At 32.7% G+C, this 16763-nt stretch overlaps 1 protein-coding gene across 1 annotated transcript; it reads right to left on the reverse strand.

The window, feature by feature from the left end:
- Positions 1-499: 499 nt before the first annotated feature.
- On the reverse strand, positions 500-16023 carry Spred (Sprouty-related protein with EVH-1 domain). The gene is made up of 12 exons (XM_026628222.2): positions 15816-16023; positions 13389-13504; positions 12198-12298; positions 10918-11083; positions 9498-9589; positions 8140-8281; positions 7842-7918; positions 6688-6787; positions 5752-5836; positions 4360-4471; positions 3897-3988; positions 500-3385 (listed from the first exon to the last, which is right to left on the reverse strand). The coding sequence occupies exons 1-12, from the start codon at positions 15833-15835 to the stop codon at positions 3256-3258; spliced, it is 1233 nt and encodes a 410-aa protein (XP_026484007.1). The 5' UTR covers positions 15836-16023; the 3' UTR covers positions 500-3255.
- Positions 16024-16763: the final 740 nt, after the last annotated feature.

The following is a 16763-nucleotide window of genomic DNA, read 5'->3' on the forward strand; positions in this document are numbered from 1 at the left end:
TCTGGGAAGATAAATTGTGCAAAAATAAGTAATCATCAAGAATTATTTTTACACTTTAAGAAAAGTATAACAATATAAAAGTTACTTTAAATAAGTCTGAAAAGTTACACAAATAAAAAACAATAAACAGACAGTCAAAGGTTGTCCCATATGATAAGAAATCTTGGCCTGTAAAAATTTCTATAGAGAATTGGCCCATCCCATAAACTAAAAAAAAGTTAGCTACGCTCTTTAATTTTGTTATTTATATTTCTAGATACTGTTAAAGCTAATTATTCTTCAAAAAAATAGCGAACAGTTGGCACGCAACCTAGTAAAGTAGGCAAGCGTTTAGCGAGTGTCAAGGGTAGCTGTCACGCAAGATATTAAAGTTGTTTATTTTAGTTATTTTGTAGTGCGACACTAGCTCTCTCTAAAGCCAGACCAGGATAATTGAGGGCTACTCATAATCCCAAAATGTCATATAATTAAGTGATAAAATAAAATAATACAATTAATATATTTAATGTACGATTATTTATTTATATACCAATACTATCATATATTTATCATCATTTAAACAACCATCTGGTGTCAGGCACCTCCACGTACATAAACTTTGGTTTTTAATTTAAATGTTGATTCTTACAATATAATATACAGGATACTAAAACATTGATACTCTTATTAGAAATACAATCTACAGATAAGTAGTCTCTTTAAATTTCTATTTAACACATTTAAAAACATTAAAGTAATATTTTGAGAATTTTTTCATATGCATTAAAAATCAGTTAAAATACTTATATTTTATTAATTCCTTATTCTTTTCGAATTTTAAAGCAGAGTAACAGGGACGAAATCGTTTCAGATCTTTCATTATTGTTGGGTGCTCCACGCTGGAGTTAGTATCGGTTTGTCCACAGTTTACGATCCTGACCTTCGTAGAATATATACCACATTGAATATGGTATAGAAACAACAAAGCGATATATAAAATCAACAACGATTTTCGTAAGTGAGCCCTTATCCCACAAAAATGGTGATGATTTAATATATTTATTATAATTTTTAATATATAATTATTGTAATTATGTTAAAATATATCGAGAGTGTGACACCCAATGTTTTTGAGCCTGAAACAATTTCGTGTCTTATTCATAAATACAAAACTCCTTGGTCATTTTTTTTTACAAATGAATATGTAAAAAATTGAGTGAACTATTAAATTATATAATAACAGACTAGATTAGAACAGAGAGAATGTTAGCAATAAATATTCGTGAATATCCTTATTCTATAATGAAATACATGTAAAATCCACATGAACATTTAATATGATAAAATTTCAACAGATTAACTAGATATAATCCTAACCATACATTAGTTATTAATAATCGTTAAATAGTTTAATATTTAAATTAAGGACATATATAAAAATGTAAATTTGTGCATTTAATTAATTATTAAATATTATTAGTAAAAAAAAATATCTTAAACTGAATAAATTAAAGCTTAAGCCTAAACCATTCAACGATTAAAAAATATCAATGTATGTTTTATATAACACTAATTATGTACGATTATATTTGTTAAAAGTGACATTACGATTAATTTCGATAGCATGTTATAGTCGAATTCGAAATATTATTAAAAACGGACAAGATCCGATCTTTTTTAATAAGGTAACATTTTTACCCGTAAACAATCAGATCTTTTAAAATGAAATGCAAATTTGTGTTTGTACATAATTATTATTTAATCTACCATCAGATATGTTTCATTAAAAAAAGGTTATAATAAAATCACATAAATTGTTATTAATACTGACCGAATTTGGTCAAGTGCACTGCAATTATCAAATTTTTAAAATTCTAATTTACATATATGATGGTAGACAAGATATTATAAAGCGTAATAATTATAACATCAGCGAGATATGTAACTTATATACAGCAGAATCCTACTAATCCAGACAATCTATACAAAAAAAAAACTATCATAGATTAAAAAATATAAAACTAAAATATGTACTATGTTATTATATACATAGGATGAGACTGAAGATATGAGAATATATAAAAAAAAAAATGGTTAGGATACAATATGTGAATTCTGTAGTAAATCAGCTTAATCAAAGTTACAGTCCCTTTTAGTCTAGATTAGCAAGACTCAACTGTATCGTTTAAATAGAATTTACAGAAATGTAAACAATACATATATAACCAGATATATATAACAATTAAAAACAAATGCTGGATAATACAAAAACCTTGGAAGACCCAATTACTTTATATATTACAGAATTTTGAAAATCAAATCTTTTAAAAAGATTACATATGGCACTACATACAATTAAATGCCTTTTGAACCATGGCGAGTTGGACAACCTTTTAGTTAATAGCATAGTTATCAAATTTCTCATAAACTGGCAACACAGATAAACCTTATTCAATTGATTTCATTCATTTTTTGTATAAAAGTTGTAAATAACTAGTATTATAGCATTCTGAACTGTTTAACATGCCATTTAATCAACACCCCAACAAGTGTTGTCATTAAAAAAAAATGTCCCAACACTTGACACAGATTATAATACCTTCAAGCACGTCAACATCTTATATTTTTATTTTGTTTAAAAGTTCGTTAAGATTTATTATTTGTACTAAAAACAGTTTTTGTTAAATAAGTAAAAATTTTAATTGATATTTTTATCTTATTAACAGGTTAAAGATTTCATTTCTTTTAGAAACTTTTAGGAGTACATCATTCATACCAGATTATTTTATTACTATGATTAAAACGCAAGTTGGAATTCGTTATTTTATAGCCACTATTATATAATAAAATATGTTTAATAAATATATCATTATTTCCATATACATAATACTTTTTTTAAGCAAATTAACATTTTCAAAATGTTATTTTTACATTACCCTCGGTATAAATACTGAATTCAATAAGATAATATGAAAAACTCTTATAATATGGAAAATTTTAAAACATCTCTTATACGTTTAATTTCCATACACATTTTCCACACATTGGAATTTCTGAAATCATTTTATTAATAACGACAAATGTGTGCAGTTTGATTTCCGTTAAACTGCTTATTTCTTCAATTTCTCATCACTCCATATAAACAATCCTCACTTCATCATTGGTGTTATCACTGAGTCACTATTGTCACAAACACTTAACACTTCAGCAGTTTTAGCTCCGATGATACTTTCAATTTAGTCACATATTCGTTTCAGCGATATGTGACGGTGAATCCTATTTGGGCTGTGGAGCGTGGACACCTCCAGTGAGATTGAACGCTTTTGCTGTCCGGTGAATGCACTTCAGAGGCATGTAGCACCAGAGACATGGTACTAGCAGACTCAGAAGTGTTATGCCGACCCAACTGTGAATTATTACAAGGTTTTAATAACCGGTGCTAGCCTTACATTTAATTTACAATGTAAAGTGACAATTCAAAACTGCTTTTATGAGCTTACTTGAGTACAAAATATTTAGATGGATTTGAATGCATTGTCCCTTGAACAGGTTTATGTAGCCCAGCGAATGTTATATAAACCTGTCTCATTTTATTTATATGTGGCCAAGTTCATCATCATCCTCCTGACCCCAAGTAAAATTGGAATAAGGGTATTCCAATTTTACTTGGGGTCAGCGCAGCATGTCTTCTTCCATACTTCTCTGTCGGACGTCATCTCACAAGTAACATTCTTTCTAAGCATATCTTTCACACTATCCATCCATTGTTTCTTTGGTCATCCCCTACCTCTATATCCATCCACATCCAATCTCAAAACCTTTTATCACAACATGGTCCTCATTCCTCCATGACGAATGAAAATATGTGTGCGAGGTTACACAGCTCTATCACCAAGCAAAGTTAACTAACTACTTACCGTTTAGCACAATTTTCAGTGGGAGGGCCACAGGTGCAAGGATGCATAGCGAAATCCCCTTCCGAGTCAGACATACAGTGATACAGCATACACTGTAAAAATAATTCCATTTAATTATTAATCAACAAACAAACTATGTAATTGTTTTGTCATAAAAAAGCAGTCTATTAAAGAGTTTTTTTTTAATGGGACAGGCACATTCAAGATGAAAATCACAGGGACTATTTTTTTTTTGTAAACAATTTAGGCAATTATTGATTTATAATATTTAAATATTAGCTTTTAAAGCATCTGCTTAAACATATTAAATTATATGATAATGTCGTATGGTAGAATTATCGTTCTCAACTAGTTCTATTGGAGACTACTCAATGTACTTAACCTGAAGACAGGTCAAGTCATTTATTTGTATATTTAAAAGGACTGAATATTTTGTATTAAAAATATATACAAAACAAATTACCTGAGCGCATTTGATGCATGAAACACAATCAATACACGATCGAAAGCAGTCTGGTGCAAACTTACAAGCGCCTCTCCTGTTTGCGCTCTCCAAGTACCACTCTTGACAGTATCTGAAAATAAATAAATTATTTAACTGTGATAACTGTGCACCAGTCAAAATAGTAGTAACTAACTAGTTACGAGTATTTATTCCAGTTTGGAAACTTTCAATACTAGAGTTTCAAAGGAAAATGTGCAATTATATTTACACTAGATAAAAACCCGGGTAAAAAAAAAGCTAAACAAATACGGCTTACTAGTGAAAAATGGCCGCCTGTTGAATTACATGTCATTGAATTTTATGGATTTAATATTGAAATATCTCGATTATACGAATTTTGGGAATATATATTGTCGATTAAATAAATATTATTTTTTAACGATCTATAATCATGGATAGGTTTCGATCGGGTCTATTGTAGACTTGCACGAAATTATTAACATCGATGTATGTTTTGAATGTATTGAGTTAAGGTTGAGTAAGCCAGTGTAACTTCGGGCACAAGGTAACATACATCTTGCTTCCAAAAGTCGCTTGCGATTCAAGGGATGGGTAATACTTTCTACAATGCCTTTTATTGTAGTGATCACTTACCATCATGCGAACCATTGAGTAAATAAAAAAGAATTATATTGATCTATATATAACATAACATAAACATAACATAATCAGCCTGTAAATTTCCCACTGCTGGGCTAAGGCCTCCTCTCCCGTTGAGGAGAAGGTATGGAGCATATTCCACCACGCTGCTCCAATGCGCGTTGGTGGAATACACATGTGGCAGAATTTCGTTGAAATTAGACACATGCAGGTTTCCTAACGATGTTTTCCTTCACCGCCGAGAACGAGATGAATTATAAACACAAATTAAGCACATGAAAATTCAGTGGTGCCTGACTGGGTTTGAACCCGAAATTATCGTTTAAGATGCACGCGTTCTAACCACTGGGCCATCTCGGCTCTATATATAGCCTATTCCAATGGAATTAGGAAAAAAGATAAACAAACCTTAGATTCACATATTTCATATAAAACATTTCATCAATACAGTGCACTACTAAGAGTATATGATTGATATACCTTTATTTATAATACAGCACTATTGTATTTAACCACTTATTTCCACTTTAATTTTACTTCCGAAATTCTGATAACAGTTTACGTCGACGTTCAAAACGCCATTTTGTCGCAAATCCACAGTGAATCACAGATTAAACAAACTCTCGACCAATGATATCGCGTTAATTTGCTGTCAAATGTTGTTTATTTAACTTTTTTCCTATTGTGGTTGAAATAGAGCATATAAGTATGTCTATATCTAAGTAAGTATTACATTGATATTAATCTAACCTGCATTTTACTCTCGCTTGGAAAGTTTCTGTATGCTTTTTTGGTAACGGCGGGGCACCGCTGTAGCCACATTTCTTTAACGATCCTGTGAAAAAAAAAACCACATTGATTATTATTGAAAACAGTTTCAAAAACAATATGTGTGCGTCTCGGGACGCCCGACAGAAGTGATAACTGAAACGAATCAAGTTAAACTATTTGATATTGAAATAGTTTTACCTGAGAAAAACTTTGGTTATTACTTAAATTTCATATATATTAATATGATAATGTAATCAATAAAATATTCTATTCTTAGTTATAATTCTTATGAACATATTAAATAATTGTAACTAAGAATGTATAATAGTAAGGGAATAGACGACGCCAGACAGACCGGCGCCGTAACGCGTTACGTAACGAAGCGGTTTACCCTCCACAAGAAGTTATCATTTAAAACGCAATATGAAATTAAGGCGTCAAAGCCGCTCATCAAAATGTCTTCAAAATAAATTAACAGCAATAAAACCTTTTACTTAAATGCTCTAAAAAGAAGAAAATAAAATATTCCTTTAAAATTTTAACTATAAACTTCATTATACGCAATTTATATGATCATAAATGTTTTTTCGAGTTACTCTCAACAAGCCCTTTCAATCAATAAATCAAAATATACTTTATTCAAGTAAGCCTTTACAAGCATTTTTGAAACGTCATTTAACAAATGTCTTTCATTTGATACCCATATTGTAAAAAATGGAATTAAAAATAACTATTCCGCCATCTTGTATCTTGTATCCGCCATTTGTAAATAATATACTTTGTCATACGTTCGCGTGTTTACTTTAGAAAAAAATATTAACAGTACATCGGATGTTACCGATCTAAGTATTCAATATAATTTGGTTGACTTTGTATGTTTTTTAAAAAAGTAAATTTTTTTATTGATTTTAATACCGGAATCACGTTTCAACAGCGGCGGCTTGGTGTTGGGCGAAGACTTCTCCGAACTAATCACGCCGCCCGGACCCACCTGCGGGTAAGTGTACTCGTGGACCTGGAAGATGTATCGTAATAGTAAGTTATAGCTCGTTATTGTCCCACTGTTGGGCAAAGGCGACCTAGTCTATTCTATGATTTCCTTTAACCAATAAAACACCGAAAAAGGCAGTGTGTGTTTGAATTTAAACTCGCGATATTGATTTAAAAAAACGTTTTATACAAATACGTTGGTTCTTTCTTTCAAATTATTGATAACATTGCCATATATATTTTAAAATATAAAAAAAAAACATGTATTTAAGAAATAGATGTGTCGCGGAACACCCGGTTGTAACGTATCTAATAATTGCTTCAGTGTATCGTATGTATAGCGTATTCCAATCGATTGTATTTGCCAATGGAGCCGAGATGGCCCAGTGGTTAGAACGCGTGCATCTTAAACGATAATTTCGGGTTCAAACCCAGTCAGGCACCACTGAATTTTCATGTGCTTAATTTTTGTTTATAATTCATCTCGTGCTCGGCGATGAAGGAAAACATCATGAGGAAACCGGCATGTGTTTAATTTCAACGAAATTCTGCCACATGTGTATTCCACCAACGCGCATTGCAGCAGCGTGGTGGAATATGCTCCAAACTTTCTCCTCAAAGGGAGAAGAGGCCTTAGCCCAGCAGTGGGTAATTTACAGGCTGTTAATGTAATGTAAAAAAAAAATGTATTTGCCAAGCTCAGCTTAATTACACACTCTCTATTCCAACCATAAGAGGAAAAAAGCTAAATAAACAACATTTGACAGCAAATTGAGGCGACATCATTGGTCGAGAGCTTGATTAATCTATGATATTCACTATGGATTTGCGAAACAATGGCGTTTTGAACGTCGACGAAACCAATCGGAATTTTGGAAGTAAAATTATCGTGTAAATAAGTACTTAAGTGTAACAGTTTTGTGTTATAAATAAAGATACATTAATCATAAACTCTTAGTAGTGCACAATGTAGCTGAGTTATTAGCAAATCGCACGAAAAACGTAAATCTAAGGTTCGTTTATCGATTTTCCTAGTTCCCTTGGAATATGGATAAACATGGCTTTACATAAATACTTACAGCTGACAGATGGACATAGGGACAGCGGTCTGTATCCGAATCGTCTAGTTTGTCATCGTACGGCAGGTTCAGAGATTCTGTAATAAAAATAATTCGTAATATAAAATGACTTTTTATTACTACGGAGGGAAACATACAGACTCTGGAATAGACAGTCAATTAAAAAATAAAACAATATAGTACCTATATACTTAAAGCATTTTTTTTATTTCGTTCAATTGTTTTTCTGACGCTACCAAAGTATGCTGCCAAGTTGGCATGCACGGCGGAATGTCGGAAATAATATACAGATATGTACCGCTGAGCGGGTGGTGCGCGTGGTGCGGCAGCGTGATGGCGGACAGGATGGGCGTCTGCGAGAGCTCCTGGCGGCGGCTGGCGCTCGACTTCTCCGAGCTGGAGCGCGACTCCGGCACCGGCAGCACCTCGAAGTAGATGGGCTGCGCACACACGCACGCACGCATGCAGTCAGTGATACACGATACGCGTTCTCATATCCTACCGAGCTTCTCATCAGTAGAAGCCGATTTCCGAAACGATGGAAGAGTTTTGTATGTTTGTATGTTTTAAACTAGCTCACAAACCCTTTAAACTGTAACACAGCCCGATCGTTTATTATCGCGGGTCATCTCGATACGAGATTGTCCGACTCGTATTTAAAAATATTTCAAATTCCGTTATTCAATATAGAAGCATTACGCTTACTTATTGATTGTCAAATTAAATAATACCGGAAAATACCGATTCACCCGAGAAGAACCGATTACGAAGACATAAAACGAGACGGACGACGTTTAGACGTAAAAATCAAAATCTTTATTCAAGGAGGCTCATAAAAGCCTTTTTAAATCATCATGTTCCAGTTGATTTAAATGTAAAGCTACCACCGGTTCGGAAAGTAGATTCTACCGGTAAGAACCGGCAGGAAAATGAGTAGGTACTCTTTTCCACCGTTTAAATTATATAGTACATCAGTAAAGTACAATTATTTTTTTATATATCTTCCCTAGAAATCAATAAATATTAAGTCAAAGTTTTTTTATCTTTAATATAATCTTGTATTGAGCAATATGCCTTATTTATCAATTTTTCAAATTTAGCCAAGTTCGAAATAACTGTGGAATATTATTATAAAAATGAATTCCGTGCCCCAGGTAACAAACAAATTCATTTTTATATTGGGTATTGTAACTACATGAAAATACTTCAAGATTGATGCTGATTCTTTAGTAAAATCAAATCCAAATCTAAGCTACACCAATTTAAGAGTTCTTTATATTGCTAACCTTTTCTACCAATACACATGAGAAAGAGACGGCAATATTTCAAGTATAAGATTGTGTAGCGGGTATATATTTCTCTCCTATATTGCCACTAAACGTGAGAAAGAGACGGCAATATTTCGTGTAAAAGATTGTGTAACAGGTATATATTATTGCTATCTTATTTTGCCACTACACGTGAGAAAGAGACGGCAATATTTTAATTAAAAGATTGTGTAGCAAGGAATCAACAATACTATAATTTTCTCAATTATGAATGTTGGTATGCATGGTAACTATTGATATGATTGCCAAGCTCCGTAATGTATATTTATATAGAAAGAGAGAGAGGGAGAGGGTTCGAAAGAGAAGAAAGATATAAAGGATTACTTACTTCGAAGATATTTTCCTCATCGTCGTCCTTCGGCTTAGCCTCGCTATTTTTGTCTTCGTAACCGTACATCGTCGGCCAGGCCCCGCCCAGACCTGTTGAGATACAAATTTTAGGGGCCCGTACCAATTTCACCATCTAGGGGCATAATCCATTACGCATACAATATTTCATCGAAATCTGTTTTGGAAGATTTATATATACATATATGAATATATCTTTATAATACATGACGCCGTCTTCGCTTATTAACATTTTGTAAACGGCACGTGCAACGGCCGACAGAAACAATAGTTATTTGCCAATATTAAAACAATAATTACCGTTCCAAATTTAAAAATGTGAGACGGAAAACGATATTATTTTAATATTTTATCGATTTTTTTTTCCAAAAAAATGCCTTAAAACCTAAAAAAATCGTTATGAAACTTGTCCTGCAGGTTATTTTAAAAACATGACCGTTTACTTAGCTCTCAAAAAAATGTATAACAACTACGAACTTATTTCAAAACAACCGAAATGAAATGACGCCGCTGGAAATTCGAACCGATCTACATATAACGTTACTGACTTAAATGGCCAAATTTCTCTAACGCTTTTTGGGATATAAGCCCATTTTTTATTATAGAACGATATGACCGTCTTTAATGGCGAATTTAAGCACAACGTATCAACATGCAACGTTTCTTATTTAAAAGGCTTAATATGTGTCACGTGTTGAGATACACACGTGCTGATCCGTTATTCGAGATCCGATATGGCCTCGCAAAATCAAATACTTTGGAACTGAGGGTCAGATCTAACCTAGATAGAATTGAGTGTATTCATCTTATACTTGTCGAAAGAAAAACATCGTGAGGATACCTACACGTGTCAAATGATTTCAAAATTAAAATCTTAGTTGTTTTTTTTTTATATAGGAAGACTTGTAAAAAAAATTCACTAAAGCCAATAGACATTTGTGCTGTAAGGAATATTAACCATTCCTTACATTTATAATTGGTCACCAACCTTGGAAACTAAGATGTAGTTACACTGACTCACTCAACCTTTAAATGGAACACCGCAATACTAAGTATTGCCGTTTTGCGGTGACATATGTGACAAATGGTAGCACCTACCCATACCCTACCATATTTTTTAGAATCTTCTAGAATGTATATCATTTTTGAATATAATCGTCGGTAGCACCTTCTATACCAAGTATGACATACATACATACATTAGCAGCCTGTAAATTTCCCACTGCTGGGCTAAGGCCTCCTCTCCTTTTGAGTAGAAGATTTGGACCATATTCTACCACGCTGCTCCAATGCGGGTTGGTTATGTCATAATTAGAAAAACACTTAAATCATTGATGAAAAAAAAAGCGGTGCGTTCCGAAATAATGACTCGATTTTTAATTAAAGAAAAATAAACTCACGGTACAAATCGTTGACAGCTATCCGAACTCCTTTGTCGAAGGCCCTCGCGTCAGCCGCAGTCTGAAACGTTAACCCGAATTTCTTCTCATCCGAGACCCAATGATGGAACGTCGGCATAACCTTGTGGTACTGGAAGTCATCTTTGACCGTGCAATCGAGGACGAGCTGAAAATATTCATGAAAACGAATTAACTTTTGCATTGTACTACTTTATGTTTCAGAAAATGTTTGGTTCAAACTGGGCGTCCAATAACTTTGTTTATAATTTATCTCGTGCTATGCGGAGAAGGAAAACTTCGCGAGGGAAGCATCAGTAGATCAATCAGCAGTGAGCCTTAGTCTAAGACGTTAACAGTCGGTGTCACTTTACTGTGTAAGCCGTATCTTACTTATTATTAAGATAAGATCTCAACCACAAACATCAGTAAGTGAGGTGAGAAGTTATTTAAGTGTGAGTATCCGAATTATTTAATAACAATTCGGATACTCACACTTTATTTTTATTTAAACAATTATGATATAGTTTGGATAATATTAAGAGTTATTAGTATTAAATTTATTATCAATAATGTCACAAACATTGTATAAGTATGTATATATAAATAAGTTAAAAAAGTATGTTAAAAGAAGTTTAATGTGTGGCAAAATGAATGAAATTTATTTTGATCAGAGCAGATCAACATTTATCATATGACAGCTATGGTATTAAATGACCGTATGCATTGAAATATAATAATTGTTGATTACAATTAAAGTTATAATTAATAACTTTCACGCATGCGCGAATAACGAACAATACTGCACAACTGTGAAACTCAATCCAGAACTATGCCCATAGAATACGAACAAACAGATTTTTTTTTTTAAGTCTGTAATATTCGATCTTAATTGCACTAATGAAACTTAAACATATAATATATACAAGCCACAGACGCGCCTAATACATGCATCTCTTTGATCAAGTTATCTCTTTCAGGCAACCTTAACCCTTAACTGCCCATATGAGGTAATTTTCAACCCACTGAAAAAAAAAACACTTCCAGAACTGAAAACTACCAACTACTATCACAAACCTTGTTCAAGGTCTTTAATAAACACCATTCATGTCAAAATTATTTAAATCGGTGTAATGATGCGCGTCTGTGTTGAGAAATAGTATTAGCAGCTCTAAGTCACAGCTGTCACTCCGATGCTCCAGGCCCGAGCCCAGCACCCACGAGGGTTTAATCGTACGCCCTAATGCTTTCGGTAGAGAATAGGAAAAGGTCATTGAACTTACAGTGTTATCGCTGATACGCCTGCCGTGTATGTAGTATTCGGTGTGGGATACGCTCGTGCTTGTCTGTGTCTGAGATTGGTCACCGTTGATATCTCCACTACCTGTTAATCATACATCAATTATAGTGGATAGCTCAGAGGCTTCAGGTCTCTAGGGCCTGGATTAAATACCCGCAGAAAGTGATTCGGTTTTCCTTTAAATACTGGCGGTGTTTACTATCTGGTACCATGTAAAGCCTATTAGTTCTGAGCTTGAATCCTCGGATTATGAAAATAAAGGAACCGAAAGTGCATCTGTGTGCACATACATCTCATGTGTAAGCCAGATCTATTTACTCACGAAGACGCTTCATTAATGATATAAACTTAACAAATATAATCTAATTTGTATTATTTTGCTGTTTATTTTTTTAAAATTATTATTAAATACTTAGATGTCGACATACTTCTTGTTCCAGTGGCTAGTACTGAGTTACGCCAATAAAAACCTATCTCCAATTGAAATTAAATATTTATGTTAGTTTTTCTTTATAATTTATAAATGTTGGTGCGTCATGGTTAAGATTTTCTTTCAATTTAGAAACGTTGAAAATTCGCGGTTTATACCGAAAATATCTCGCTCTATAGACAGGGTTTATACAGAGTGGGTTTCTTCTAAACAGGCCTTAGCCAATCCGGGATAGGGGTTTTGGGGCCATGACCCAGTGGTTTTATTTTTATATACGTATGTCATATGGGGTTACTAAACCGTAATCACAATAACGAGAGACACGTAGCATACATTATATTTAACTTACACCGATTTGTAGAATACAAAATCTGTATGTAATTGACAAAAGTATTTGATATATCACGTGATCAAACGTGTTTTTTTTTTTTATATAAAGATAAGTGCAAGCGATTTAGAATAAACAGCGATAGCACATACTATATATTTTATTATTATTATAGGACAAATGAAAATAATGAGAATTAATAAGCTCCTTTTCAACGTTCACTAAAATCACTAATAGTTACTTCATTAACATAATATCAGGCTTATCAGAATTTAATTTGGAAAGAAGCAGTGTACGGTGGTCCTTCGTCACTTATTACTATAATAAAAAATACACCTTCGAGTGTTCTTAAATAAGTTATTATGTGAATTCTGAATATTTACTGAACACTAATAATAATAATTAGATATATTTACCTGGTCCGCGTCGGCACACCATAACATCGGCGAGGCCGCCACCACCCAAAGCCATCCATCCCCCCGTGCCCTCGTCCCGACACATGACCTGCGCTCGCACGCGCACCAGATAGTCACTGGACAAAATTTTTTTTTTCTAAATGGCCAGAGTAGATATTGAAAATGATCAATACACAAGCAAGACAAAACGATTCAATATAAAATTTAAAAAAAAATTAGCAATAAATGAATAGTATTTTTTTAAGTGAATTTCTTTAGGCTGTATGAGATGAAATTACGAGATTGCATTTCTCGTCTACATACGTTCATGTAACGTATGAGCGAAACGTTCCGGGCGTAATATGGTTTCATTGAAAATTTTCTTTGTACAGGTACATGTTGCATAAAATATTCTGCCAATGTTATCTGAATACAGATTGCAAAATTTTAGATGACGAAAAATCAATATATATATATACAGCCATTTTAAAGTAATGTTGCCAGATTAATTGATATGAGCAAAAATTTTATTAAAATTCATTTTTTAGATATCATTAATATGATCAATATATTAACCATAGCTACTTGAAGTAGCAAAGTAAAGCTGCAAAATTGAGACTTTCATTGTGATGAAAGGAATTGAGAACAAGTACATCGGAATGTAGCAAACGAGTATAATTTATCATTTCCTGTCTTCCTCGATTAACTAATTAGATATGTGTGTTGAGTAAAGATCTTAACATTCATGTTAGCCTAGTATTTCTATTAATGGCATTTTTGCCTTATATGGTATTGTATAAAATTTAGATTTTAAATGTTTTATATGGATATATTGTCCTTCTACACAAGTAATGTTATCCCATTCTTTGTTATTTAAAAATGTTTTTGATATATACATACAACAGACCACAATTATTGCTGGATGAAATCCTACTTTGCTTTGGCTTATGGTTCATTTTGACTTAGGCAGTGCATCTTAGTTTATTTATGTATGTGAGGTTTTGTAGATTGTCACACAATATTTTTATTATCAGAGTATTATACAAATTGAATGCTTTTGACAAACTGAGCTATCCTTGCTCAAACACTAAATCCTTGTTTTAATTTCATAGATATTATATTTATTATCATATAAGGATAGTACATTATAAATAATTTATAATTAAATATAATTTAAATAAAGATAGATAAAGTGAAGAGAGGCCAGTTTCCTAACAGAAATAGTTATTGATTTAAAGATTTCATACATCATAATTATAGTCTAAATTATATCATAATTCGCTTTGCCTTTATTCCATCATTTTGATTTAGGAATTCATGCATTTTTTTAAATTAATCTTTTTCTTATATCCAAGTCATCATGGCATACAGCCATCTTTCATAAACATTCATACATCATTCTTTATAATAGCATTTTTATTTCTTATAAGTTATGACACAACATTATAACAATATAATAATTAATATTATTATTACAAACATACCTTTTCCCCGCCATCTTAATTCATTTTAAATTTGAAGCCAAGTTTCACTTTAATTGATGACATTGCCTAACTAACCAATTTTACATTCAACCCATGAACCAATCTTTCATTGTTGTCTTTTGGCAGATACCTTGTTTAGATTTTAGTACCCCCATTTATACTTGGAATTAGTATAAGATCTTCAAATGTGACTACATTTGCATTGCATGATTTTAGTTTTTTAATGAAAATGGGATTTGTGATTTTGAATATCTTAACTTTTTTTTTAATTCCCTTCATGTTCATGTTAAAGCAACTAAGTTTCGCCTTTTTTCAACAAGAATATTATTTTTTAATTAAAAATAATCTAATAAAATTAAAGCAATATACTGCAATTTATTGTGCATGGTAAAACCAGGTTTTTATGTGAATATATTATGAGATATTTTAGTTTTTAATATAATTTGTAATATCTATTAATCTAAATAAAAATTAAAGATTATCACTAATAATTTCTGCTATATAATGAAAAAGAATAACTGCCATCAATATCGTAATGATATTACATTGAAAATTAAACCAGTTCATTCATTTTTTTTTTTCAATTCACAGAACACAGCTCGTAAATATACAGCTTAGTGAAACCGCTATGTAATTCATTGAGTGAAACAGCTCCGTTCGAGCTAGCTTGAAATGACCCCGAAAGGAGTACTTTATTGTGAATGAACGTCAAGTCATTGATTATAGTTATACACCACACGGGGTGACCTAAGGGCGGCGGTCGCACATCAAGGATTCCATACATGCTAGCTTGTAAATCACTTTTAGACAACTACTAAGTTTAAATATTCTATGCTAAGTCTATTAGATCACTAAAAACACTATAACACATTCAGCGAGCTCCGAAAATGGCCGGGGTAGGGCCCTGCCTAGCTAGAGCAGGACGAAACACGTACTTCCAAAATTGTGTTACAGGGAAACTTACTTTTCAGAGGCCTCGGTCATGATTTGAGATTGCAAACACTCTAACTTCCAAACGCCACTTCACAGATTTCACCATTTTTAAGACGTAAATACATCAGATTCACTTGAAGACCGTCTTTAATTCGGCCCTTTGTTGGGCCTCAGTACGCTTGCGTCAATAAAACAGTCCGGGCGGGTTATTCAATGAACGCAGCGTGAGCGAGCGACAGGTGGCGCGGGGATCGTGCAGTATCTATGAAACTGGCTTCACTATTGGCTTGTTACGTCGTACCTTCAATATCCACCAATCACAGATCAGTATCTTTGTAACAGCCAATGCTGTTTTTTAATGTCGGTTGAATAATTTTAGGCGGTTAATTTGAATGATTTGACATTTTATACTAGATAAAACTGCACTGAGGAAATTTTACATTCGATGTATTACTTAGTTTTAATTAATTGAATTTAACGCAATATTTGTACATCGCATATGAGTTTTATTTAACACTGAGCACAAAATTGGTTATTTCGCGCCGGTAACGAATGAAATTTCTCAACTAGGTCACCTCGACCTCGAGAGTTCGACTGTTACTGAATGAAAATTTCGCTATGGATACCCGTTTTCTCGTTCATGCATTGGACCATTGAAAAATATATAGGTCAAATCATTGCAGTGTGCCCTATTTTCAAGAATCTTGCACCATTCACAGTCGCCTAGCGGACCTACGATTCTATTTATAGATGGTCTATATTTGGGCAGGTCATTCGTATAACGTAAATGCAAGCCTTTATAAAGTAGGTTACCTGATTTTACAAAGTTAATAGGCGGTACAGTGACGTCATAGCTATCTCTGACGTCAGCATTTCTAACTTCGTATCATGTTATATGTATAATGAGTTTGTTCAGGAAATAAAATCTTTTGTGGATAGTATAAAATATATATTTGATTTGTGTATAAAAGCTTAATAA

This window comes from Vanessa tameamea, chromosome 27, assembly GCF_037043105.1.
Source record: "Vanessa tameamea isolate UH-Manoa-2023 chromosome 27, ilVanTame1 primary haplotype, whole genome shotgun sequence".
NCBI classification, from domain to species: Eukaryota; Metazoa; Arthropoda; class Insecta; order Lepidoptera; family Nymphalidae; genus Vanessa; species Vanessa tameamea.